General features: G+C 41.7%; 1 protein-coding gene across 1 annotated transcript in view; it reads left to right on the plus strand.

Moving 5' to 3' along the window:
• C15H11orf97 (chromosome 15 C11orf97 homolog) overlaps nucleotides 1-23,444 on the plus strand; it is a 34,214-nt gene extending 10,770 nt beyond the window's left edge. Inside the window, exons 3-4 of the mRNA XM_027563862.1 lie at nucleotides 9,235-9,360; nucleotides 22,717-23,444. Coding sequence (XP_027419663.1) covers nucleotides 9,235-9,360; nucleotides 22,717-22,721 — 131 coding nt within the window. The 3' untranslated portion in view covers nucleotides 22,722-23,444. The remainder of the gene's footprint in view (nucleotides 1-9,234; nucleotides 9,361-22,716) is intronic.
• Nucleotides 23,445-27,534: the final 4,090 nt, after the last annotated feature.

A 27,534-nucleotide genomic window follows, 5' to 3' on the forward strand; every position in this document is an offset into this window, starting at 1 on the left:
CTAAAAGACACTTACTCCTTGGAAGAAAAGCTATGACCAAACTAGACAGCATATTGCCAACAAAGGTCAGTCTAGTCAAAGGTGTGGTTTTTCCAGTAGTCGTGTATGGATGTGAGAGTTGGAGCATAAAGAAGGCTAAGCACTGAAGAACTGATGCTTTTGAACTGTGATGCTGGAGAAGACTCTTGAGAGTCCCTTGGACTGCAAGGAAATCAAAGCAGTCAGTCCTAAAGGAAATCAGTCCTGAATATTCATTGGAAAGACTGATGCTGAAACTGAAACTCCAATACTTTGGCCACCTGATGGGAAAGGCTGACTCATTAGAAAAGACCCTGATGCTGGGAAAGATTGAAGGCAGGAGAAGGGGACGACAGATGATGAGATGGTTGGATCGCATCACTGACTCAATAGACATGAGTTTGAACAAGCTCCAGGAGATGGTGATAGACAGGGAAGCCTGGTATGCTGCAGTCCATGGGGTCACAAAGAGTCAGACGTGACTAAGCAGCTGAACAATAGCAACCACTTTGCCCACAATCACCTGCCCCAAACCCCAGTCGTCTCTTGCAGGCTCAGCAATAGCCCCCAGTGACAATTTCTACTCCTTCCCCCTGCAGTCTATTCTCTTCTCAGAAACCAGAGGCATCTCTGACAAACATAAATTTTTGCCCATCACCGCCATGCTAAAGCTCTCCAATGCCTTCTTATTTTCCTTAGGCTAAATTTCACCTTTGTCGTGTGGCCTGCTCACCTCTGTGAACTCATCTCCCATACTCTCTGACTCCACTTTAGCCACACAGTTTTTCTTGAAATTCCCTTGAGAGTCTTCTCCAGCACCACAGTTAAAAAGCATCATTTCTTCAGCACTCAGCCTTATGTATGGTCCAACTCTCACATCTGTACATGACTACTGGCAAAACCAAAGCTTTGACTATACAGACCTTTGTCAGCAAAATGATGTCTCTGTTTTTTAATATGCTGTCTAGGTTTGTTGTAGCTTTTCTTCCATGGAGCAAGTGGTAGCAATAAGAAAAAAAGTATTTCTGTGGTATCCATGCCTCCAATAAATGTAGAAAAAGAAAAAACTGGGAGAGCCAATTATTTCTTACCTCTAGCCTCCTCTACTTACTTATATTATTTGCCTGGCCCTTTCTCTCTCTTTTTTCTATGTGTATATACACATATGAATATATATTTTTATTTGAATTTAAGCAATATATACTGTTCTTTATATACACCCAGTTCAGTTCAGTTCAGTCGCTCAGTCGTGTCCAACTCTTTGCGACTCCGAGAATTGCAGCACGCCAGGCCTCCCTGTCCATCATCAACCCCCAGAGTACACCCGGGGGTGTACTAAATCCTGGGAATCGTTAACTTATTGACCTCACTGGGCCTCACTTCTAGCGTTGTTTTATTGTTTGGGGGCATGTCTCTTGCTCTTGTTACATGTTGTTGTTGCTAAACAAGCCTACTTGGTTTTGTTGTTAAGCAAGTCTGCTTCCTTCAGTCATCATTAACTTACAGGAGTCTCCTATACCTTTTGCTTCACTTACAGTCCCCCAGTGGGATTAGCTATTTAATCTCCTACTTTGTCCCTTTACTCTTTCCGTATCACTATTCTTCCCATTTTGTAGCTCTAGAAGCTGAGACTAGGGGAAGGTACAGTAACTGTTGCCACTCAGTGGAATAACTGATACATGAATGTAGGTTCATCTGAAGCTGGTATCTTTGCTCTTTGTCACTGGGTTATACTTTATAAGATTATATTTTCTTAGAGGGAAAAAAGATTTGAAACTGCATTGGTAGCGAATAGTATTATTTTCGGTTAACACAAGATTGTCATGATCTTATCCAGGTTCAGGTTCAAACCTGAGATAGAACAGGTTTCAGAGGCTTTACACGTTCTGTCAGATAAGCCATTGGGCCTGGATCTACAGAATCTCACCATCCTGAAAAAAAGAAATGCAGCTTTCTGACCAGCAGTGCAGGAGACCAGTTGTAATACAGAAGTGTGTGTGTGCGCTCAGTGCTCAGTTGTGTCCGACTCTTTGCGACCCCATAGACTGTAGACCACCAGGCCCCTCTGTCCATGGGATTCCCCAGGCAAGAATACTGGAGTGGGTTACAATTTCCTTCTCCAAGGGATCTTCCCAACCCAGGGATCAAACTCAAATCTCTTACATCTCCTACATTGGCAGCCAGGTTCTTTAGCACTAACACCACCTGGGAAGCCCTGTAATACAGGAGATGTGGGTCAATCCCTGGGTCAGAAGATGCCCTGGAGAAGGAAATGGCAGCCTACTCCAGTGTTCTTGCCTGGGAAATCTAATAGACAGGGGAACCTGGTGGGCTACAGTCCATGAGGGTCTGAGCTTCCCTGGTGGCTCAGACGGTTAAGTGTCTGAGTGCAATGCGGGAGACCAGGGTTCAATCCCTGGGTCGGGAATACCCCCTGGAGGAAGAAATGGCAACCCATTCCAGTACTCTTGCCTGGAGAATTCTATGGACAGAGGAGCCTGGTGGGCTACAGTCCATGGGGTCGCAAAGAGTTGGACACGACTTGAGAGACTTCACTTTACTTTCACTTAGCAACTAAATGGCTGACCACCACCATGTAACTTTCTGGATAAGTAAAGAATTTAGCTAACACAGAAGCAGAAGATATTAAGAAGAGGTGGCAAGAATACACAGAAGAACTCTACAAACAAGATCTTCATGAACCAGATAATCACGATGGTGTGATCACTCACCTAGAGCCAGACATCGTGGAATGTGAAGTCAAGTGGGCCTTAGAAAGCATCACTATGAACAAAGCTAGTGGAGGTGATGCAATTCCAGTTGAGCTGTTTCAAATCTGAAAGATGATGCTGTGAAAGTGCCGCACTCAATATGCCAGCAAATTTGGAAAACTCAGCAGTGGCCACAGGACTGGAAAAGGTCAGTTTTCATTCTAATCCCAAAGAAAGGCAACGCCAAAGAATGCTCAAACTACCACACAATTGCACTCATCTCACACGCTAGTAAAGTAATACTCAAAATTCTCCAAGCCAGGCTTTAGCAATACGTGAACTGTGAACTTCCTGATCTTCAAGCTTGTTTTAGAAAAGGCAGAGGAACCAGAGATCAAATTGCCAACATCTTCTGGATCATCGAAAAACCAAGAGAGTTCCAGAAAAACATCTATTTCTGCTTTATTGACTATGCCAAAGCCTTTGACTGTGTGGATCACAACAAACTGTGGAAAATTCTTCATGAGATGGGAATACCAGACCACCTGACCTGCCTCTTGATAAATCTATATGCAGGTCAGGAAGCAACAGTTAGAACTGGACATGGAACAACAGACTGGTTCCAAATGGGAAAAGGAGAACGTCAAGGCTGTACATTATCACCCTCCTTATTTAACTTATATGCAGAGTACATCATGAGAAACACTAGACTGGAAGAAACACAAGCTGGAATCAAGATTGCAGGGAGAAATATCAATAACCTCAGATATGCAGATGACACCACCCTTATGGCAGAAGTGAAGAGGAACTAAAAAGCCTCTTGAAGAAAGTGAAAGAGGAGAGTGAAAAAGTTGGCTTAAAGCTCAACATTCAGAAAACGAAGATCATGGCATCCGGTCCCATCACTTCATGGGAAATAGATGGAGAAACTGTGGCTGACTTTCTTTTTGGGGGCTCCAAAATCACTGCAGATGGTGACTGCAGCCATGAAATTAAAAGACACTTACTCCTTGGAAGGAAAGTTATGACCAACCTAGATAGCATATTCAAAAGCAGAGACATTACTTTGCCAACAAAGGTCTGTCTAGTCAAGGCTATAGTTTTTCCTGTGGTCATGTATGGATGTGAGAGTTGGACTGTGAAGAAGGCTGAGCACCGAAGATTTGATGCTTTTGAACTGTAGTGTTGGAGAAGACTCTTGAGAGTCCCTTGGACTGCAAAGAGATCCAACCAGTCCATTCTGAAGGAGATCAGCCCTGGGAGTTCTTTAGAGGGAATGATGCTAAAGCTGAAACTCCAGTACTTTGGCCACCTCATGTGAAGAGTTGACTCATTGGAAAAGACTCTGATGCTGGGAGAGATTGGGGGCAGGAGGAGAAGGGGGCGACAGAGGATGAGATGGCTGGATGGCATCACTGACTCGATGGACGTGAGTCTGAGTGAACTCCAGGAGTTGGTGATGGACAGGGCGGCCTGGCGTGCTGCAATTCATGGGGTCGCGAAGAGTCGTCAGACTGAGCGACTGAACTGAACTGAACTGATAATTCATGTATTTTTAGTGGTTCCCTGAAATTTTCCCCCTCCTTCCAATTTTTTTAAAAGAAGAGGTAGGTTTATGAGGCATGCATTACAGGACTATTGCATTCATTTTGCCATTGATTTTAAAACAATATCTACATTTCAAAAAATTCTGTAAGAGAACCACACAGGAGTAAATTAATGTACTAATTTAATGTTTTTAAGTTGCTAGGGTTTTTTGTATTTTTCTGGCTAAAACTAGCAGAGTTTATGGTGGTCGTGAAAAATTTGATGAATGAAGCTTACTAGTTTTCTCTTACACAACATTCTATTTCCTGATTAATTTTGGGAGTGTGGTACCAGACACATTCATTTGTGTCTATATGTGCCTGAATGCATGCAAACTTACTTTGAGTCTGGTTTATTATGTTTAGTATAAATTTAAGAAATGTAAAACGTTACCCAGCAATTGCGGATATTTTTGCTATTCATTAACACATTCAACAAAAATGTTTTTGTACCTGCAATATACAAGGAACTTACTAGACACCAAAAGCATGTTAAAATAATTACCAAAAAAAAAAAAGAGATAATTACAGAGCTCAGAAGTCACCAAACAAAAGTTTAAATGACTTGAAATTTTCTTCCTCTGACCACGTTTACACAAAGGAAGCATGGACAGTATGTTTCTAAGCTGGCTTCTCAAGGTCTAATGTTCATTATTCACAGTCTGGAGACAGCTGAAGGAAACAAAAATGTTTTTAAAGGGCAGCCTTCTCTGTCGGACCAGGTCAGATCCCATCGGCCAAAATTTTCAGCATAAAGACTTTGTTCTGTAGCTTTCAAATTCAGGATAAAAACACACCTAAAAAGATTTCTGAGTAGAATAGGCTTGGAGGCAAGAAAAGAGGAGAAAGAAAAGAATCTCTATAATATTCCTACCTTCCAGAAAGGACTTAATTCTTTTCTCCTGGCTTCTCTCTGTGCCTGCTTCTCTTTTCAGGTTAAGCTGCCAGCAGAGGTCTCTCTGGCCAGCTCCACCCCTCCCCCTCCTTGTCTTCCTTTCTCCACCTGGAAAGCGTTTGCCCAGAGCTTAGAGGCTGAAGCTCCCTTTAAAGATGCCGCTGCTTCAATGGGTATTCATACTTCTTGCTCGTCCTCTTTTCCTCCAGGAGAATGTATCACTTTCCATAACATTTTCATCCAAAAATATCCTATCTGCTCAAAATCACGCTATTTATCCCAGCAGCCTCTATCCCCAAGTACAATAAATGCTTGTGACTAACAGTATTCTGCTTTGAGAGTTTTCTTTTCTCACCCAGGTGTTTCTGGGCATATGCATTCGTGTTTCAGGTACTTTCTCTGTTAGGGCTTCCCTGTTGGCTCAGCAGTAAAGCATCCTCCTGCCGATTCAGGAGACTCGGCTTTGATCCCTGTGTCAGGAAGATCCCCTGGAGAAGAAAATGGCAACCCACACCAGTATTCTTGCCTGGGAAATCCCAAGGACAGAGGAGCTTGGTGGGTTACAGTCCAAGGGGTTGCAAAAAATTGGACGTGACTTAGGGAATAAACAACAACAGCAACAGATTGTTTCTATCAAGTTGTGCTTGCATCTGAAAGAGCAAACGAAATTAGATTGGTACAATCTTTCCATCTAATTTGAGATGGGTTTTCTACAGAGTTTTGCCCCCAGATCTTTTTTTTTCATATTTATTTATTTAGCTGTACTGGGTCTTAGTTGCTGTATATGAACTCTTAGTTGTGGCATGTGAGATCTAGTTCCCTGACCGGGGATAGAATTCAGCCAACTGCATTGGGAGCACGGAGTCTTATCCACAGGACCACCAGGGAAGTCCCTGCCTCTGGATTTTTACCTGTTTTCTATTTACCAGACCTTCCCACAATATGGAATAAATCGAAACGTATTTCCTTAGTGTTGCATAGGGTGTCACAGAGAGTATTGAATAAATGTTTGTGGACTCCTTCATCTGAGAGTTTATTACCCTTTTCTATGTCTACACAGGGCAAAAGAGGAAACTGCCTTGATCAGTTAAGAGAAGATTTGGGTTAGATATTAGAAACAGCTTGAATTTTGTAAGGTCTTGGCAGAAGGAAGTTGTGGAGACTTCCTTGAAGGTCTTTAGAAAGGAGGGGGGAACTAATCTTGACAGATAGCTTCAGCCACTCCATTCAGGAGCAGAGAAGGAGTCAGTTCAGTGAGTCACTTCAATGACTGTGCCTCTGGAAACAGAGTCTCAGTCCATGCTTGGACAGGAAAATCATTGTCTCTGTAAAAAAAAAAAAAAAAAGCTACTATTTATTGCGTACAAAGCACTTATGTCCATTTCATCCAAATGCAACAACAATCCTTCAAGGTAGATATTATTGTCATCCCCGTGAGAGGACTGACACATACTGGATTAAATGATTTGCCCAAAGTCATAAAACTGGTAGGTGGTAGAGAAGGGACTGAAACCCAGATCTCCTCAGATCCCAAAGGCTGTGCCCCCAGTCATTACCTGCTATAGACTCCTTTCTGGAGGGGTCATGTCAGTGTGTTTGCCATAGGAAACCTTACGTCTATGGAGAATATTGGATATTAACATTTGTAGCTTCAGAAATGGGAAAACCAACTTAACGGCACTTACCTGAATTCACTTCTTTGTTTAACTTGGGTCACAGTTTTCTACACAGTAAATTCTCACTAAATACTTGTTAACTGACTCCCCAAATGTAAACATGTGATTTTAAGATACATAGAAAAGCCCAGTGCAAATCATTACTAAGCCAACACTTATTGACAGTATCAGGATTTAGGACCCTAACTTGCCTTGTGCAATGAGTAGACATTCAGTTCAGTTCAGTCCCTCAGCCATGTCGGACTCTTTGCGACCCCATGAACCGCAGCATGCCAGGCCTCCCTGTCCATCACCAACTCCCGGAGTCCACCCAAACCCATGTCCGTTGTGTCGGTGATGCCATCCACCCACCTCATCCTCTGTCGTCCCCTTCTCCTCCTGCCTTCAATCTTTCCCAGCATCAGGGTCTTTTCAAATGAGTCAGCTCTTCACATCAGGTGGCCAAAGTATTGGAATTTCAGCTTCAACATCAGTCCTTCCAATGAACACCCAGGACTGGTCTCCTTTAGGATGGACTGGTTGGATCTCCTTGCAGTCCAAGGGACTCTCAAGAGTCTTCTCCAACACCACAGTTCAAAAGCATCAATTCTTTGGCGCTCAGCTTTCTTTATAGTCCAACTCTCACATCCATATATGACTACTGGAAAAACCATAGCCTTGACTAGACGGACCTTTGTTGGCAAAGTAATGTCTCTGCTTTTGAATATGCTATCTAGGTTGGTCATAACTTTCCTTCCAAGGAGTAAGTGTCTTTTAATTTCATGGCGGCAGTTACCATCTGCAGTGATTTTGGAGTCTAGAAAAATAAAGTCAGCCACTGTTTCCACTGTTTCCCCATCTATTTCCCATGAAGTGATGGGACCAGAAGCCATGATCTTAGTTTTCTGAATGTTGAGCTTTAAGCCAACTTTTTCACACTCCTCTTTCACTTTCATCAAGAGGCTCGTTAGTTCTTTTTCACTTTCTGCCATAAGGGTGGTGTCATCTGCATATCTGAGGTTATTGATATTTCTCCTGGCAATCTTGATTCCAGCTTGTGCTTCTTCCAGCCCAGCATTTCTCATGATGTACTCTGCATATAAGTTAAATAAGCAGGGTGACAATATACAGCCTTGACCTTCTCCTTTTCCTATTTGGAACCAGTCTGTTGTTCCATGTCCAGTTCTAACTGTTGCTTCCTGACCTGTATACAGGTTTCTCAGGAGGCAGGTCAGGTGGTCTGGTATTCCCATCTCCTTCAGAATTTTCTACAGTTTATTGTGATCCACATAGTCAAAGGCTTTGGCATAGTCAATAAAGCAGAAATAGATGTTTTTCTGGAACTCTCTTGGTTTTTCAATGATCCAGCAGATGTTGTCAATTTGATCTCTGGTTCCTCTGCCTTTTCTAAAACCGGCTTGAACATCTGGAAGTTCATGGTTTACATATTGCTGAAGCCTGGCTTAGAGAATCCTAAGCATTACTTTACTAGTGTGTGAGATGAGTGCACTTGTGTGATAATGTGAACATTCTTTGGTATTACCTTTCTTTGGGACTGGAATGAAAACTGACCTTTTCCAGTCCTTTGGCCACTGCTGAGTTTCCCACATTTGCTGGCATATTGAGTGCAGCACTTTCACAGCATCATCTTTTAGGATTTGAAATAGCTCAACTGGAATTCCATCACCTCCACTAGCTTTGTTCGTAGTGATGCTTCCTAAGGCCCACCTGACTTCACATTCCAGGATGTCAGGCTCTAGGTGAGGGTGGGTGATCACACCTTCATGATTATCTGGTTCATGAAGATCTTTCTTGTACAGTTCTTCTGTGTATTCTTGCCACCTCCTCTTAATAGACATTACGTTACAAATATTTTGCCGTGATGTTTTCCAGTTAGTTTACTGTTTCAAGGGGAAGATTAACCAGCATCTAGTTTAAAAGATTGTAGGATCTACTGGAGGAGTTAATCTGGTAACTTTAGGTTATGTTATCTTTGGAAATATTTTGTGCTTCTAGAAGTTAAATCAGAATCAGATAAGACTGACCAATGAAGTCCACGTTTTACCTATTACATATTCCTAATTTCTCTGTGTTTTGATGTTGGTTTCTTTAATGACTTTTCATCTCTTTCTTCAGGGGAAGTTAAATTAGTAGCACTGTAGATGTTTAACTGCATAGGAAATAATTGAACAAATGAACTGGAATTACACATTAAACAAATGCTAAAGTCTTTGGGTAGTGTAATTAACTCAAATAAGTCTCCATCCAAATCTGAGAAAAATAATCACCAGGTAAATAGTTTAAAAACACTCTGTGCTAAAAACAGTAGAAACTAATAATCATTATCTTGCTTTTGAAAATATTGACAGTGGCCCTGGAAGGGATTTGGAGCATTAAAAGGAACCTCCCTGTGGGAGGCTTGAAGCCAGGACTGCAGAGCAGGAACAGCTTACTGCCACAAGCCAAATACTATTCAAGGCACGGAGGCCTGAGAAGTAAGATCCTGATACCCTTGATTTCCCCCTGCTCCCTGGTGGCTCAGACGGTAAAGAATCTGTCTTCAGTGAGGGAGATCTGGGTTTGATCCTAGAGTCGGGAAGATCCCCTGGAGAAGGGCATGGCAACCCACTCCAGTATTCTTGCCTGGGGAATCCCATGGACAGAGAATCTTGGTGGGCTACAGTCCATGGGATCACAAAGAGTTGGACATGCTGAGCGACTAACTCTTTCTTTCATACTTGATTTCCAAGCCCAGTGTGGAGGGTGCTATTGCTATGCTGTCCTAAGTCACTTCCATTATGTCCGACTGTTTGCAAACCCATGGATTGTAGCCCACCAGACGCCTCTATCCAAAGGGTTCTCCAGACAAGAATACTGGAGTGGGTTGCCATTCCCTTCTCTAGGGGATCTTCCCAACCCAGGGATCAAACCTGCATCTTACGACTCCTGCATTGGCAGGCAGGTTCTTTACCACTAGCGCTGAGCAGTTTATAAACCAGTGATGTGTTTTATTTATAGTTCTCAGTCAAAATCCAATCTTTTTTTGACTTGTTTCTCTCAGGTTACTTGTAGTTCAGCAGTTCAATTCATTGCTTTATTGTGGAACTTGAACAGTTATAGTTCAGGTAACCAATTTACCCCATGGATACAATAGAAGTTCACACTCCTGAGTTACACCCCTGACTCTTTTTATCCGTGGCACACTTTGCAGCCCACAGACTCAGTGGGTAGGAATCTTGCACTGTCCTTTTCTTGTAGATGGTTGATCTGTGTTTACTAGTGGCAATGAGGAAAGAGAGATGATGAAATTCAGGAAGAATAAGGTAACTGTTTTACTTGGTTCCATGAGTTTTATCCTATTTTAGGTAGGAGGCCAACAGGGTGGCCCCAGTACACTGTTCCTCACAGACAGTATGTTTGGGGAAAAAAGTATTACTCATTCCTCACTCTCCTGCCAGCGTCTGCCAGCAATATTTGTGGCAGGATGTGGAGAAGGCAGGGATTCTCACATGGGGGTACAAGCAGTGTCCAGATAGTGGAGGGACATGCAGTTAGGTCCTGAAAACAGCTCTACATTTTGAGGGAACCCTGGGCTGAGAAGAGAGAAGTGCATAAGTGCCAAGCTTGGGTACTCTTTACCTAAATGTGAGTCATACTGGCAAGTGCTATGGAGCGCTTTGTATTCTAGACCCTTTTAATGTAGTTATCTATTAAATCTTCACAACAATCACATGAAGCAGGTACAGTTCTTTTCACAGATGAGGAAACTGAGACCTAGAAAGCTTGAAATAATTTACTCAAGCCAGTCAGCTAGCGAGAAGAAGTGACTAGACACCAGCAGCTCTGTGAGTCAGCAGTGCATAGGAGCTGGGCTGTCCGCTGGGCCTGGAGGCAGGTGAGGGCTCAGCCCAAGTGCCACAAAAGAAGGGGCTCCCAGGGAGGCGGCCTCTGGAATATGGATTCAGTAGGAGGAAAATATGGAGAAGGCACTGGCAACCCACTCTGGTACTCTTGCCTGGAAAATCCCATGGAGAGAGGGGCCTGGTGGGCTGCAGTCCATGGGGTCGCTAAGAGTCGGACACGACTGAACAACTTCCCTTTCACTTTTCACTTTCATGCATTGGAGAAGGAAATGGCAACCCACTCCAGTGTTCTTGCCTGGAGAATCCCAGGGACGGGGGAGACTGGTGGGCTGCCGTCTATGGGGTCGCACAGAGTCGGACACGACTGAAGCGACTTAGCAGCAGCAGCAGCAGGAGGAAAATACAGCCACTAAAGACTGACACACAAAGTGAAAAGATAAAAACTTGTTACCTAAGGGATTCACGTAGCAAAAAGGAACCAGTAATGGACACCTGGGTTTAATAATAATAACGTAGTCGTAATCACCATTTACAGTGTGCCAGGCATGGCAGCGGGAGTTTTATAGTTATGTAATCTGCAGAGTCACACAAGATGAGGGTTTTAGTCTCCATTTTCCAGGTGAGAAAATTGAGGCTTGGAGACTTTTTGCATTACCCAACTTCCTGTGTCTAGGGAGTAGTGAGGCCAGAACTATAAGCCGATGTCTGTCTCACTTCCAACACTATGCTTCAACCTCTGTGAAACCACGGCAGAGAAATTCACACATCGGACAACAAGGGCTGAATAGCAGTGGTTAAACAGGCTCAAATGCCAGGGCCAAGGAATGCAGGGTTAGGGACCTGGGAGGCAACTGAATGAAAACCCACAGATGTGCGTGTCCTAAAGTACTGCTTGTTCAACCCAAGTCTGGGACACTTGCCCAGCGGGGACTGTTTATTTCAACTTTCCACCCAGTTACTCAGGTCCCAACTCTAGAGGGTAAATCCAACATTCCAATAAAACTCACAAAGCAATTTATTTTAAAGGTGATTTTCTAAGGTCATATTATAAGACCGGTTTGAAGAACAAGTTACCTTCAGCTTAAGACATAGAAGTGCAACAGATTCCCTGACTTATCAATTAAGGGCATATAATAAAAAACATATGTTTGATTTGGACTATAATTACAATACTTTCACCCATACAGTTTAGGAGAAACTTATTCACAGCTCCCACTCATTGATACTCTTCCACATTACCTTCCTAGCAGCCCTCAGCCCTCTATCTCCAGCCCACTGTCAAGCTCTTACAATGATCATGTTACAGTAACTGTTATTGTTGAATGTTTTAGCTACAACTCTGTAAGTTACCAGCTGCATTTTGCCATCTAAAATGCTTCTATCTGCTATACAAATCATAGCTGATGAATCCATAAGAATCGGTTGATAATTGATAGGAAGAATCACTGTCTGCAGTGTAGTGATCACTGGAGTTGTGACTCCTCCAACATTTAACACACGCCATTTAAAATTAGAATCCTTTTTAATTCTAGAATCAATTGTAGTTCTAAATTCTAAAACACTTAGGTTAGACAAGAATACTCAACCCAGCAAGACTCCTGTTCAGATTTGCTGGAGAAATCAAAAGCTTTCCAGACAAGCAAAAGTTAAGAGAATTCAGCACCACCAAACCAGCTTTACAACAAATGCTAAAGGAACTTCTCTAGGCAGGAAACACAAGAGAAGAAAAAGACCTAAAAAAAAAAAGTAATTAATAGTAATAGGATCATACATATCGAAAATTACCTTAAATATAAATGAATTAGATGCACCAACCAAAAGTCATAGACTGGCTGAGTGGATGAAAATGTGTACATGTATGCACTTCCACCTACAACATCACTGTACTTAACTCCCCAAATTGTACATAATTACGTTAAATTGTTAGGTTAATCATGTTTCTATTATGGCTTGCAATTGAAATTATCTTTTATTTTTTTGTCTGGCTATTGATTGTGAAAACTGATAAACATTTTTTACTACTGTGATTATGTAACTATTACTCATTTTAATACCATTGTATCATGATTGGTCAACAGAAAATAATAGAATTCTATATCACTAAAACTACCATTTAATTAAAAAAAAAAACCTGTAATCACTTTTTAAAATCCAAAAGTACATTAGAATTATCTTGGAATTTTTTGAAAAATACAAATGCCCAGGTACTGGTTTTTTCTCCAAAATTGCAGATGTAATTCTAATGAGCAGCGATGTTTAGAAACAACTGGACTCTATGATGATGTTTTGCTAATGCTAATGCTAAGTCACTTCAGTCGTGTCCGACTCTATGTGACCCCATAGACGTCAGCCCACCAGGCTCCGCCGTCCCTGGGATTCTCCAGGCAAGAACACTGGAGTGGGTTGCCATTGCCTTCTCCAATGCATGAAAGAGAAAAGTGAAAGTGAAGTCGCTCAGTCATGTCCGACTCTTAGCGACCCCATGGACTGCAGCCTACCAGGCTCCTCTGTCCATGGATTTTCCAGGCAAGAGTACTGGAGTGGGGTGCCATTGCCTTCTCCGATGATGATGTTTTACTTTTATCTAATTTGTTTTACCCTTTGTATTTCAATTCAGTGCTTTCATTTAGTTTATGTTTTCCAATTTGTGTCTTTGTTGTTGTTGTTGTTCTTTCTCAAGCCTTTATCAAGTGTAGTAGAAAAGCTTTTGCATACATATGTATATAAATGGAGTTTCCCGGGTAGCTCAAACAGTAAGTAATCTGTCTGTAATGCAGAAGACCTGGGTTTGATCCCTGGGTTGGGAAAATCCCTGGGAGAAGGGCATGGCAACCCACTCCAGTATTCTTGCCTGGAGAATCCCATGGACAGAGGAGCCTGGTGGGCTACAGTCCATGGGGTCTCAAAGAGTCGGACACAACTGAGCGACTTACACACACACATACATATATAAGTAATATGCATAATATAATATATATATTTTAAAAGATATAAACTTTTATATGCTTAAAATAACTCAGGAAGGACGTAGAAACTGGTTATAGAAGTTGTCTCTAGGGAGGAGAAAGACACTAGAGGAGAGACCTAAAAACTGAAGCATAATATACATACAAATAAGTTCACATATTGTAGGTGTACAGCTCAGTTTTCACAAACTGAGCACATCTGAGTAACCAGCACTTAGAATAGGAATCAGAGTCTTATCAGCATCCCCAAAGCAAAAAGGGTAACCCTTTACCTTTTAGTTTTTGGCTGTGCTGTCTTCATTGCCGTGTGGGCTTTCTCTAGCTGCGGAGAGTAAGGGCCACTCACTGGTTGCGGTGCTCGGGTCTCTCGTGGCCGTGGCCTGCCTTGTTGCGGAGCATGGTTTCCAGGGCTCACGGGCTTCAGGAGTTGCTGCTCTCGGGCTCAGTAGTTGTGGCCCACAGGCTTAGTTGCTTCACAGCAACTAAGGGATCAGGGATCCCTTCCTGGACCAGGGACCAAACCCATGTATCCTGCATTGGCAGGTGGATTCTTCACCACTGAACCACCAGGAAACCCACTTCTGTTGTTTATGTTCTGGGTGTTTTTTTTTTGGCCATGAGGCCTGTGGGATAGTTTGACAATTTAATTAGTGGGGGTCTCTTTGGGTACATCTTGTTTGGGACTCAGGGCTTCTTGGACTTGGTTATCTGATTCCTTTGCCCCAGATTAGGGAAGCTTTCAGCCATTATCTCTTCAAATAAGCTTTCTGTCCCTTTCTCTTTCTTGTTCTGGGACCTCTTTTATGTGACTGTTCCTCCCCTTGACGTTCTCTCAGTGGTCCTTTTGCTATCCTCACTTTTGTTTTCTTTTCTTTCATGACTGAGATTTTACTGGTTGTTTTGAGGATCAGGACACAGACATTTCAATTTGTACACAATTCTTAATATACATACCGAAAAATCTAAAAAATCATGTAGATGTGATTCTTTCTGAATAGTTATTCCAGTGACTTTCCAGCTGAAAAGGTCGAGGCAAATTTTCCTTAACAGGATACAAGTACCAATATCTTCAAATGTTGATGTGCTGTTATGTCATAAGCTAAGCTAAGTCACTTCAGTCGTGTCCGACTCTGTGCGACCCCATAGACGGCAGCCCACCAGGCTCCCCCGTCCCTGGGATTCTCCAGGCAAGAACACTGGAGTGGGTCTGTTATGTCATAAGTCCCACTAATTCACAATTTGATATTATATACAAAATCTACTCAAGTTTTTCAAGTTTTTGATGAATTCACAGCACATTAACAAAGTTACTAGGAAAATTGGACTACCATGACCAAAGAAAGATGGTACAGAGTGCACAAAATTCTGACCAGGATAGCCAAGATCAAGGAGTGGTTTGTTTTAGGAAATAATTCTACCCAAAATCAACATGGGAAGAGAAGTAAAGTGTTCAGTGAGACTTCCCTGGTGGTCCTGTAGTTAAAACTCTGTGCTCCCAATACAGGGAGCATGGGTTCGATCCCTGCTCGGGGAACTAAGATCCTGCATGCCATGTGCCACAGCCAAAAAAAAAAAAAAGTATTCAAGTTTTGTGCATTAAATGCACAACTGACTCCAAACTGTCATTTGGTATTCTTTGTATCATAGGATATAAAAGCTACCCCATCTATGGAATATTAAGCTGACACCTAACACAATCAAAATTTCCCATATTCAATATCCCACTATTTCTGATTGGACCAAAAAAAGAAACAAACAAAGCAACCAGCAAATTGTTTACAACAGCAACATGGATGGACCTAGAGATTGTCATACTGAGTAACGTCAGACGGAGAAAGACAAATACCATATGATATCACTTATGTGTGGAATCTTTAAAAATGGTACAAATAAGCTTATTTACAAAACAGAAATAGAGTCACAGATGTAGAAAACAAACTTACGGTTACCAGCGGGGAAGGGGGGAACATATTGGGGTTGACAAAGACACATACTTTATATAAAATAGATGACTAATGAGGACCTACTCTATAGTACAGGGAACTCTACTCAGTGCTCTGTAATGGCCTATATAGGAAAAGAATCTAGAAAAGAGTGGATCTATGTATATGTATACATGCATATACACTGATTCACTTCGCTATACACGTGAAACTAACCCAACAGTGTAAATCAACTATACTCCAATTTAAAGAAAACAAGCACTTACACTTTAAAAATGAAGTGGGATTCCCTTTCTTAAAAATACTACTAGAACTGCTAAAAAAAACTTGCATTTACAAACTAATTAATAAAAATATTCATCTGGATTGAACGAGAAGGTAGACAGGGACCACCGATAGGACCCGGTGTGTGATGTTAACCACACATAGCTTCTTTCTTTCCTGCTTCCTCAGAGTCTGGGCTGTCCTCATTTTCAGTTTCTCCATTTTATGCAGGCAAACCTCCAACCAGAGGTTTAGTCACTTCTGCCTGTTTTCCCTTCGCTCCCCCTTTCCGTTTTGTTTGCACTTTTCTGTCCGAAGATGTATCCCATCCTGCTGCCTTTTTTGGCTCTGTTTCCACTTTTGGAGGAGCAGGTTTAGATGGCAACCTCCAAGCTCTCCTCTTGGAGTCTTCCTTTGCTGTCCTCTATGCGGAGCTGCCCTTGTCGGGCGCACACTGTGGGGGCTGAGAGAAATCCAGAAGCTGGGCTGCCTGTCCACTGCTGCTCCTCCTGCTGCCAGAGGAGCTGGGACCCCTCATGAGCCCTCTTCTTATTTATTTTGTTTTCTTTCCCTTTTGCTATTCTGATTGAGTGACTTCTACTATCCTTATCTTCCAGATCACTGGTCTGTATTTTTATTTTTGTATTATCTGATCTCCTGCTGGTTTCTGCTAGTGTATTTTTTACTTCAGTTAATGAATTCAAAACTGTAAAAACTTTCTTTTTTTATATCTTCTGGCCCTTTGGTGAAAGAGGCTTACAATCCTTTTAGCCTTTTGTTGATTCTCTCCCTAAATGCATCCAGTTTTCTACTGAGTCTGATAAACATCTTATGATTGTTACTTTTAATTCTTTATCTGATAAACTTTATCTCCTTTTCCTTTAGCTCTTTTCCCCCCCACCCCCCCTCCCCCCACCCCACCACCGATGTTTTGTCTTATTCTTCCCTTTGAAAGATATTCTGTAGTTTTTTCATTTTGCCTAATTCCATTTCTAACCAGACCGGACATGGAAAAACAGACTGGTTCCAAACTGGGAAAGGAGTACGTCAAGGCTGTATATCATCACCCAGCTTATTTAACTTATATGCAGAGTACATCATGCAAAATGCTGGACTGAAGTACAAGCTGGAATCAAGATTGCCAGGAGAAATATTAATAACCTCAGATACGCAGATGACACCACCCTTATGGCAGAAAGTGAAGAACTAAAGAGCCTCTTGATGAGAGTGAAAGAGGAGAGTGAAAAAGCTGGCTTAAAACTCAACATTCAAAAAATGAATATCATGACATCTGGTCCCATCACTTCATGGCAAATAGATGGGGAAACAATGGACACAGTGACAGACTTATTTTGGGAGGCTCCAAAATCACTGCAGATGGTGACTGCAGCCATGAAATTAAAAGACACTTGCTTCTTGGAAGAAAAGCTATGACAAACCTAGACAGCATATTAAAAAGCAAAGACATTACTTTGCCAACAGAGGTCCATATAGTCAAAGCTATGGTTTTTCCAGTGGTCATGTATGGATGTGAGAGTTGGACTAAAAAGAAAACTGGGCACTGAAGAATTGATGCTTTTGAACTGTGGTGTTGCAGAAGACTCTTGAGAGTCCCTTGGACTGCAAAGAGATCCAACCAGTCCATCCTAAAGGAAATAAGTCCTGAATATTCATTGGAAGGACTGATGCTGAAGCTGAAACTCCAATTCTTGGGCCACCTGATGCAAAGAACTGACTCATTGGAAAAGACCCTGATGCTGGGAAACACTGAAGGCTGGAGGAGAAGGGGATGACAGAGGATGAGATCTGGTTGGATGCCATCACCAACTCGATGGACATGAGTTTGAACAGGCTCCGGGAGTTGGTGATGGACAAGGAAGCCTGGTGTGCTGAAGTCCATGGGGTTGCAAAGAGTCAGACACTGCTGAACTGACTGACTCCTGAACTCTGTTTCTGCATATATCAGCTTCATCGCCCAGTCTTGAAAGGGTGACCTTGTGTAGGAGGTGTCCTATAGGGCCCAGCGGTACAATCTCCCCTGGTCAACACAGCCAGGTGCCCCAGGGGTATCCCCAGTGCAGGCTGCGTGTGCCCTCCTGTGATGGGTGGACAACAGTTGTTGTGGGTGTGATGGTGGGTGAGGTTGGTCCCCAGGCAGGCTTCCCTGTGACTGCAGCAGACATCCTAGTAGGTGGAGTCGGTTCCTGGTCCAAATGTCCACAGACCTGGCTGTGACCACTGTAGGGAGCAGGTGCTGGTGTGTAGGCCTGGCCTCTTGGGTTCTCAGGAGAAAGCAGGGCCAGAGCAGGTAGTGTTAGTTAGTCTTATGGAGACTGATAGAAACGGTGCTCACTAGCACCAGGCCAGCTACGTGGGAAGAAAGTGAAAACAAATGATGCTCGGCAGGCACTTCCGCCCCCAGAGGAGGTTCCACTGGACGCCTGTCAGGGGACGTTCAGCTTTAAGGGATCCAATATGTTATTCTTTTGTTTTGTGTTCCGTTTCTCAAGGATTCTCTATTCCTTATCAGTTCCTGGAAAACAGGAACGAGTAGAGATGCACGCAGTTCTCAGGACTGAGATCATGAGAAGAGGCACCTGCTTGGATTCCTTTCAGTGACTCCCATCAGTGACTCCCTTCAGTGACCTTCAGTTCAGTTCAGTTCAGTTCAGTCGCTCAGTCGTGTCCAACTCTTCGAGACCCCATGAATTGCAGCATGCCAGGCCTCCCTGTCCATCACCAACTCCCGGAGTTCACTCAGATTCACATCCATCGATGATGGATGATGGATGCCATCCAGCCATCTCATCCTCTGTCGTCCCCTTCTCCTCCTGCCCCCAATCCCTTCCAGCATCAGAGTCTTTTCCAATGAGTCAACTCTTCGCATGAGGTGGCCAAAGTACTGGAGTTTCAGCTTTAGCATCAGTCCTTCCAAAGAAATCCCAGGGCTGATCTCCTTTAGAATGGACTGGTTGGATCTCCTTGCAGTCCAAGGGACTCTCAAGAGTCTTCTCCAACACCACAGTTCAAAAGCATCAATTCTTCGGTGCTCAGCTTTCTTCACAGTCCAATTCTCACATCCATACATGACCACAGGAAAAACCATAGCCTTGACTAGACGAACCTTTGTTGGCAAAGTAATGTCTCAGCTTTTCAATATGCTATCTAGGTTGGTCATAACTTTTCTTCCAAGGAGTAAGTGTCTTTTAATTTCATGGCTGCAGTCACCACCTGCAGTGATTTTGGAGCCCCCCAAAAATAAAGTCAGCCACTGTTTCCACTGTTTCCACTGTTTCCCCATCTATTTCCCATGAAGTGATGGCACCAGATGCCATGATCTTCGTTTTCTGAATGGTGAGTTTTAAGCCAACTTTTTCACTCTCCTCTTTCACCTTCATCAAGAGGCTTTTTAGTTCCTCTTCACTTTCTGCCATAAGGGTGGTGTCATCTGCATATCTGAGGTTATTGATATTTCTCCCGGCAATCTTGATTCCAGCTTGTGCTTCTTCCAGCCCAGCATTTCTCATGATGTACTTACTCTGCATATAAGTTAAATAAGCAGGGTGACAATATACAGCTTTGATGTACTCCTTTTCCTATTTGGAACCAGTCTGTTGCTCCATGTCCAGTTCTAACTGTTGCTTCCTGACCTGCATACAAATTTCTCAAGAGGCAGATAGGGTGGTCTGATATCCCATCTCTTTCAGGATTTTCCACAGTTTATTGTGAGCCACACAGTCAAAGGCTTTGGCATAGTCAATAAAGCAGAAATAGATATTTTTTCTGGAACTCTCAGTGACCTTACTTAAATGTAATCTATTCAGTTATGCCCCTCTTACTCAGGATATGGAATGCTTTCTGGCCCTTTGAAGACTGTTATTTGCTTGGCTTTGTTTTTGCTCAGTTTTTTTTACTGTCTAAAGCGGCCTTGTATGAAGATATATAAACATGTGTTTCTGCAAATAAAGCACCCTTGTTTCACTCAAGACTAGGGTCCCCTGCGTCCCTCTTCTCATCGACTCTAGTCCCCAGGTCCCAGTCTACAAAGACTATGACAAACCCCACCCACTCTGGGCCCCGAAATATGTCAAGGACTCCCCATCTTGTATGGCCCAGGAGCTTTTCAAGCTGTTGCCTCTGCACTGGGTTTGGAGTGAGTGAGTTTCTGCGAGGAGTTCTTTAAGAGTGAAGTCTCCCCCCTTTCCCAGGGCATGCCCCCATCCTCGTCCCCCCACTGCCACGCCCCCAGATTTAATCCTTGCTGGTTTTCAGAACCAGCTCTTTTGGGGACTCAGCTTCCCAGTTAGGTCCTGGTGCTGGGGAGCATGATTTGGGACTTGGCCCCCTGTCTCCTCAGGGGGTACCTCTGTGGTTGTGATGTCTCTTGGGGTTGTGGGTTGCCGCACAGAAGTAAAACCAAGGTTTGGTTCTCACAGACCAGGACTCTGCACCTCCTGCCTTTCTCATCGTGGCCTTATCCTTATACCATTAGTTGTAGAAAGTCTGTTGTGCTAGTCTTCAGGTCAGTCCTGAGAGACAGTTGTTCTTTACGAGGTTGTAGTTTTGGTGTGTCCCTGGGAGGAGGTGAGCCCAGGATCGTCCTACTCCACTAACTTGACCTGGAATTTGTGCAAGGCACTACCCTAAGCACTTGGCCCAACCCGGCTCTGCTGCTAAGTGAGCAGTTCCCTGCCCCAACGCTCAGTTTCTGTATCTCCAATTCCCAGATATAGGGACCTGCCCCTAAAAGATCTCAAGAGAGTAGCAGAAAGGAGTACCTTTACTCTGTCAGAAACTCTCTCTCAGATGCCAAACCCAGAAAAGCCAGTTGAAGAGTGACCCTGCTGCCCCTCACTGCCAGCCACCTTCAGATCTGACATAATATTTATAGCTTAGGAAACTTATGAATTTTTGCTTCACTAAAAAATTTATGACATTTTGGTTCCACTTCTTTGACTAAGTATGAATTGAATGCTAGATTTCTAATTTATGTTCACTCAAAACTTTGATATCGTCCCATTTATTCTGGCATCTAGTATTACTGCAAAAAGTCTAGACAGCTTATTATCTTAATAATTTTTTTTTAAACTTTGAAGCTTGAAACTTTTAATCCAATTCTGAGGATACAAAGAAATGCTAAACTGTAAAAATAAAGAAAAGAAAAACAAGAAATTAAGGCAATGGCAACCCACTCCAGTGTTCTTGCCTGGAGAATCCCAGGGACGGGGAAGCCTGGTGGGCTGCCATCTATGGGGTCGCACAGAGTCGGACACGACTGAAGCGACTTAGCAGCAGCAGTAGCACAGTATTATTAACTAAAGTACAGCTTTGTTCAAATTTCACAAAATTTTATGCTAGTTTCCATTATTTGCTTTCATACCTGTTCAAGATTCTACATTGTGTTTAGTTGCATTGAGCAACTTCAGCTGCATACAACAAATTCTGATAAATTATTTTCACTTTTATTCTCATACAATTATTTTCTAATTTTTCTTGTTATGGCTTCTTCAATACACCCATCATTTAAAAGTGGACATTTAATTTCCAAATATATGGTATTTAAAAAATATCTTTGATATCAATTTCTCATTTAAGTGCTTTCTTCTCTGCAGTCTGTGTTTTTTCAGTCTTTTAACTTTATTGAGGCTTTCAATGACTAAGTCAAATGTCTGTCTTGGAAAATGTCACATTGCACTTGAAAATATGTGGGTTATTTTCAAATATCTTTTGATATTGATTTCTAACATAATGTCTCAGTAATAGGAGAACAGACTCTGTATGAGTTCAACACCTTTAGACCATGAAATTTTTGCACCTTGTTTTATGTCCCTGGATATGTTCCAGTGTCTTATAGTTGTCCTTGGGAACTTGAATAGAGTTTGTATCCTGCTGTTGTGTGAAAATTGTATAAATCTTAGTTATGTTGAATCGGTTCATAGTGCTTTTCAGGTTTACTATTGCCTTCTACTTTTCTGTCTATCCATTCTATTAATTTTTGAGAGCTTGATGTTGAAACTCCAGCTAAAAATCTTTATTTTTTTAAGGTGAAGTTTTTGGTTGGAGTTTCAATATCAAACTCTCAAAAATTAATAGAATGAATAGACAGCAAAGTAGAAGGATATAGTAGACCTGAAAAGCACTGACACATGTTGAGGTATGGCAGAAATCAACACAATATTGTAAAGCAATTATTCTCCAATAAAAAATAAATAATAAAATAATTGTAATATATAGTGGGACTATATGTAACTTTGTTCTGTATTTTCCAAATCTCCTATGAATGTGTTATCATACTTTTATAATTTAAAAAAATTTTAAAAACCACTTTAATTAGAGACTGTGAAGTATCTCCTGCTTTCATTATACTAATAAGATTGAGTTATTTACTTGTATCATTTCCTTCGTATTCTGTGGCATATAACTGAACAACAAAACAATAATAATAAAGTTATCTAGCCCAGCTCTTCTCAGGCTTTAATGTGCCTGTAAATTACATGGGTATGTTATTAAAAAGCAGTTTCTGATATAGTCAGTCTAGGGTAGGGTCTGAGGTTTTGCATTTCTAACCAGCACTCAGGTGATGATGCTGGTGCCAGTCCAGACACCATGCTCTGAGATAGGGGGATCTAGAAGACTGAGGTTTCTCCAGTTACTTGAATCTCTTGGGTGATTTACATGCTTTTACATGGTGCTCTGCCCAATGAAACACTGTTGAGAACATTAAATCAATTTTAGATTAAAATGGGGTTGGGACTAAAAAACATTTCCCCCAAAGGACAAACTTGCTTATTTGTCCACTTATTTCTTTACTCTAGGATAAGACGAACAACTTTTCCATTGAGAAGAAACTGCTTTCTCCTGATGTCTGAAAAACAGAAGAAACCCAAGCTTGTTTCACAGTTTAGATGTGTACAAGAAGCATATATTAGCCTGTAATTCCTATTATCAGTATTATTTCCTATCTGTAAATTAATCCAAAGCAATGAAAGACTATTGGTAAAGTTCGCTAAGTACCTGAAAACAATGAAGAAAAATATTATATTTATTTTTAGTTGTCACAGTTAGAATACATTGGATGTCTAATTCAGCTTATTTTATTAAACATGCCAGATACGATAAGAAACAAAGGCATTTTATTGAGTCCTCAAGGTGAATATGTTAACCTTTCACTGTAGCATGATTATGGTCATCCATTAAAAAGAATATCCAGGTAAAAGTTTTATCCATGTAGGTAAAAGTTAGTAAATGAATGGCAAAGATGAAAAGCCTCTGACTCAGAGACAACCATTTTAATGTTAGCCTTGGTAGAACTCATCACTTCTCTAGAATTTTGTCCACTAAAAAGTAAGGAAGTGGGAAATTTATGAAGTGATCTTGAAAACAGGAGTGGGGGTGAGAGGTTTTACAAATACTCAATATAATACTACTGGGCTAAAAAGAGGTTGAAAAGGAGAAAAACAAAAACAAAAACCCCTAACCTTCCTTTCCCCCACAATTGTCAAAAATAATATATATACCATATAGAAAACTGGAAAATAAAGGGGAAAAAACCCATCTGTATTTCATTTCTAGAAATAACCACTGAAAACATGCTTATATAGTTTTATTCTTTTTTCCTATGCATGTTTTATTTCACGTTTGAAATCACATTGTATGGTATATATGTTATCCCTTTTTAACATATCATTCCTATTCATTAAAATATAACTGAATAATTATATTAAAAATCTGTATATGTTTGTACTAATTTTTTTTTGCATTTATTACTCTACTTTTTGGATATTTGGGTTTTTCGGATAGCATCTCCTGCATCTCCCGCATTGCAGGTGGATTCTTTATTGCTGACCACCAGGGAAGCCCAGTTTACTTACAGCCTTCCCCTCAAATTTAAAAAACTTTTTTTTCCTAGTCTTGTGATTACACAACTTTCATTCACTTTCCACTCTAAAGCTCATCTTAAAATTTTCTCCAGTTTATAGTTCTCGAGTTTATTTCTCAGAGTTAATGAAATAAATCAACTGAGGTCAACAAAGATTTGTTGACTGCGTATGTCCCTTCCCTACTTAAAAATATTTATGCTATGAAACAGTCAACAATCTCTTGAGTCAAAATCCAAACTTTTCCAGATTTAATATAAAAATTTCCACTTAGTTAATACACATTAAGAGATCCTACATGTAAGCCAGTTTCAGCCACCACCATGTTTATGGAACTCTCTCATCACTGGATACTTAAAAAACAGTGTTGTGAGCCAGTGGCTAAAATTGGAGAGATTATATCTTCAATGAGCCAAGAAATATAACACCAAAAACTACCTGGAGTTGGGGTAAAGCATTTACTATTCTTATGAATCTAAAATCTTAACCTTATCAAAATTCATATCATCAACCTTTCTGCAACCTTTCAACATTTCTGTGTGTGTATATATACTACTTTTACTAATGTGCTCCACGGCATAAAACATAGATTGCTATTGTTAGTATTCAGAAAATGAATGATGAATGTGACTTTATTCCTACTTATCATCACTGGCATCATTGTTTTGTCAGTTACCTTTTATTCATTATTTACTAGGCTCCAGGCACTGGGGCGGAGAAGGAAATGGCAACCCACTCCAGTGTTCCTGCCTGGAGAATCCCAGGGACGGCAGAGCCTGGTGGGCTGCCGTCTCTGGGGTCCCACAGAGTTGGACACGGCTGAAGCGACTTAGCAGCAGCAGCAGCAGCAGCAGTGACTATATACGGAGAAGGCAATGGCACCCCACTCCAGTACTCTTGCCTGTAAAATTCCATGGATAGAGGAGCCTGGTGGGCTGCAATCCATGGGGTCGCTAAGAGTCAGACACGACTTCACTTTCACTTTCATGCATTGGAGAAGGAAATGGCAACCCACTCCAGTGTTCTTGCTTGGAGAATCCCAGGGATGGGGAAGCCTGGTGGGCTGCCGTCTATGGGGTTGCACAGAGTCGGACACGACTGAAACGACTTAGCAGCAGTAGCAGGCATTGGGGCAAGTCTTATTTTCTTGAATAAAGGAAAGGAAAGGAAAATGAAGGCGCTCAGTCAGTTCCGCCTCTTTGCAACCCCATGGACTGTAGCCTACCAGGCTTCTCCGTCAATGGGATTTTCCAGGCAAGGGTACTGGAGTGGATTGCCATTTCCTTCTTTTCTTGAATAGCAAGATCCTACTTAACAATAAATACATTGCTAATCTCATGTTACAAATCACATACACATATGACAAGACAGCCAAGACTGAGTATTTAGGTAATTTGCCCCAGATCCCAAAACTTGCCCTAATTCATAAGGTGACATAAATGCCAGATGATTAGACTATCCTCTATAAATATTGGCTGAATAGATTTGAACTTTCATGACAAAAGAGGCAGCATCCTTTTATTTCTGATTAATAAACATGTTATATAAGGAAAGATTAGAAAAGAACTTTGAAAACTGTTTTCCTACTGTAATAGAAAAAATGGTTATTAGGTATTCAAGTACAGATACAACACCAAATAGTAATACTCAGAGAAGATTTCTGGGCTCATATACCTTTCCACGTGGCCACAGGCAAAAGGGACCTGGAATGATGTTGTCCCCAAGGGAGCTGGCTGGTAGTTCCATCTAGGCAGCAGCAAGGCTGCTGTCAATGCCAGAAGTCTGAATCTTGTTTCACTATAAGACAGCTCGGTTTCTATTGATTCTACCTGCAGAGCAGATACAAGCCTTGCTGTTAGCTCACAGACCCCAAGTGGGACTCTGTAGGTGACTGACTTTTATTTGCACATGCTGCTCAGTCATGTCCAACTCTTTGGAACCCCATGGACTGTAGCCAGTCAGATTCCTCTGTCCATGGGATTCTCTAGGCAAGAATACTGGAGTGGGTTGCCATTTCCTCCTCCAGGGGATCTTCCCCACCCAGAGATCAAACCCACGTTTCCTAAGTCCCCTGCATTGGCAGGCAGATTCTTTACCACTGAGCCACCTGTTTTCAGAAATGATGTCCTCTTTGACTAGAAATGATGTCCTCTTGCACTTGGGCTTTCAGGGTGACTTTAGAAATATCCTTCCCCGTGTCTGCTCTACTCCTGCCCCCAAACAAGTTCCCCCCAGTTCATCCTCAGCTTTGCGGTCCGGGCCGGGGGCTTCCCAGCAGCCTCTAGCACACACGGCAGCCTTCCCCCTAGGGACTGATGTCACAGCACTATTTCCTTGCTAGGACTCCTCTCTCTTTTCCACTTTGGGGCCTTGGTCCTTTTGGGGTTAAATTCTGTTCTTCACTGCCCCACTGCACATCTTCCAAACCGGTTTCATGTAGAGGGTTTTTCATGTCAGGATTATTTATAATAATGAATAATGTAGAGGATGATTTTTAAAATTACTATATAATATGATGCCTCTTGTTATTTTTTCTTTTTTAAATTTTAAAAGCACTTTTAAATGAAACCTCCTTGGAAGCCAGGGTTACAAGGACATTCTTTCAAATGATAAAAATCTATAGCAATCTTAAACCAATGGCTCTTTTTATTCTTGATGAAATGCGACAGAAGCATTCTTTCATGTCCGACTCTTCGAAACCCCATGGACTGCAGCCTACCAGGCTCCTCCATCCATGGGATTTTCTAGGCAAAAGTACTGGAGTGGGGTGCCACTGCCTTCTCCGATTCTTTTCGAGGAGAGGACAAAAGAAAACTGCTTTTTTCCTGAAGATGCTTGGATCTTGCCCACTTTCTTCCTTCATCTTATCTGCTCCCGGGTCTGGAATTCCCGTGCTTCCTGGGTTCAAGCCAGGGACAGCTGCCATGGGGTGCTGGGTCACTTGAGTCATAGGGTTTCATCCCACTTCCTAATTTGGCCAAAGAGTCTGTCTCTCTCTGTTTCTCTCATTTCTCCCCTGTTATACTCCCTCTCTTTTTCCTTTCTTCTTTCTCACCTTTCTTTCCTTCCTTTGTTTTTTTCTTTCTGACTGTCTATCTGCCTTCCTTTGTTCCTTCCCCATCTAGCCTTTATTTGTTTATGCTCTGGCCAATTTCAAAAGGAGATTTTTCACTTCAGTTTCCTGTACAATGAGATTTAGTCTCCCTACTGTAAGTGTGCATGGATCATTAAAAGCTATGTCTTTTTCCTCCTGATCCTGATCTTTACTTCACTATATTCTTTCATTTAAATTCTAATTTAAAGTTTACCAAGTTTGATCCTGGTAGCCAATATTGAAAGGAAATCCTGATAAGTAAGATAATATTGTTCATAACATTTTTAAAAACTCCCCGGTTTGAATATAAGTTGGATTGTGTCTCCACAAAAATTTTATGTTGAAAACCTAACTCCTAATACCTCAATAAAGTTGATTTTTTTAAAATACTTAGATTAAAAAAGAAACCAGAGCTCCTTGGAAAATGTCTGATTCTAGACCCAAGGCAGGAAATCTCCAATGTGAATTTAGGACATCTTGTTGTACCAGAAAACAGGGAAGTTTCCAAAATTAATAGGTCACATCCAAAGCACTTGGGAGTCACCATAAAGCAGTCCTCTGTCCAAAGATGGAGAAATTTGAGCACAAAATAAATGACACACACTGAAAATATAAAGAGCCATGAGTTCATATGGATATTTTTTTAAATGAAAGAGAATGAA

This window comes from Bos indicus x Bos taurus, chromosome 15 (genome assembly GCF_003369695.1).
Source record: "Bos indicus x Bos taurus breed Angus x Brahman F1 hybrid chromosome 15, Bos_hybrid_MaternalHap_v2.0, whole genome shotgun sequence".
In the NCBI taxonomy this organism is placed as follows: domain Eukaryota; kingdom Metazoa; phylum Chordata; class Mammalia; order Artiodactyla; family Bovidae; genus Bos; species Bos indicus x Bos taurus.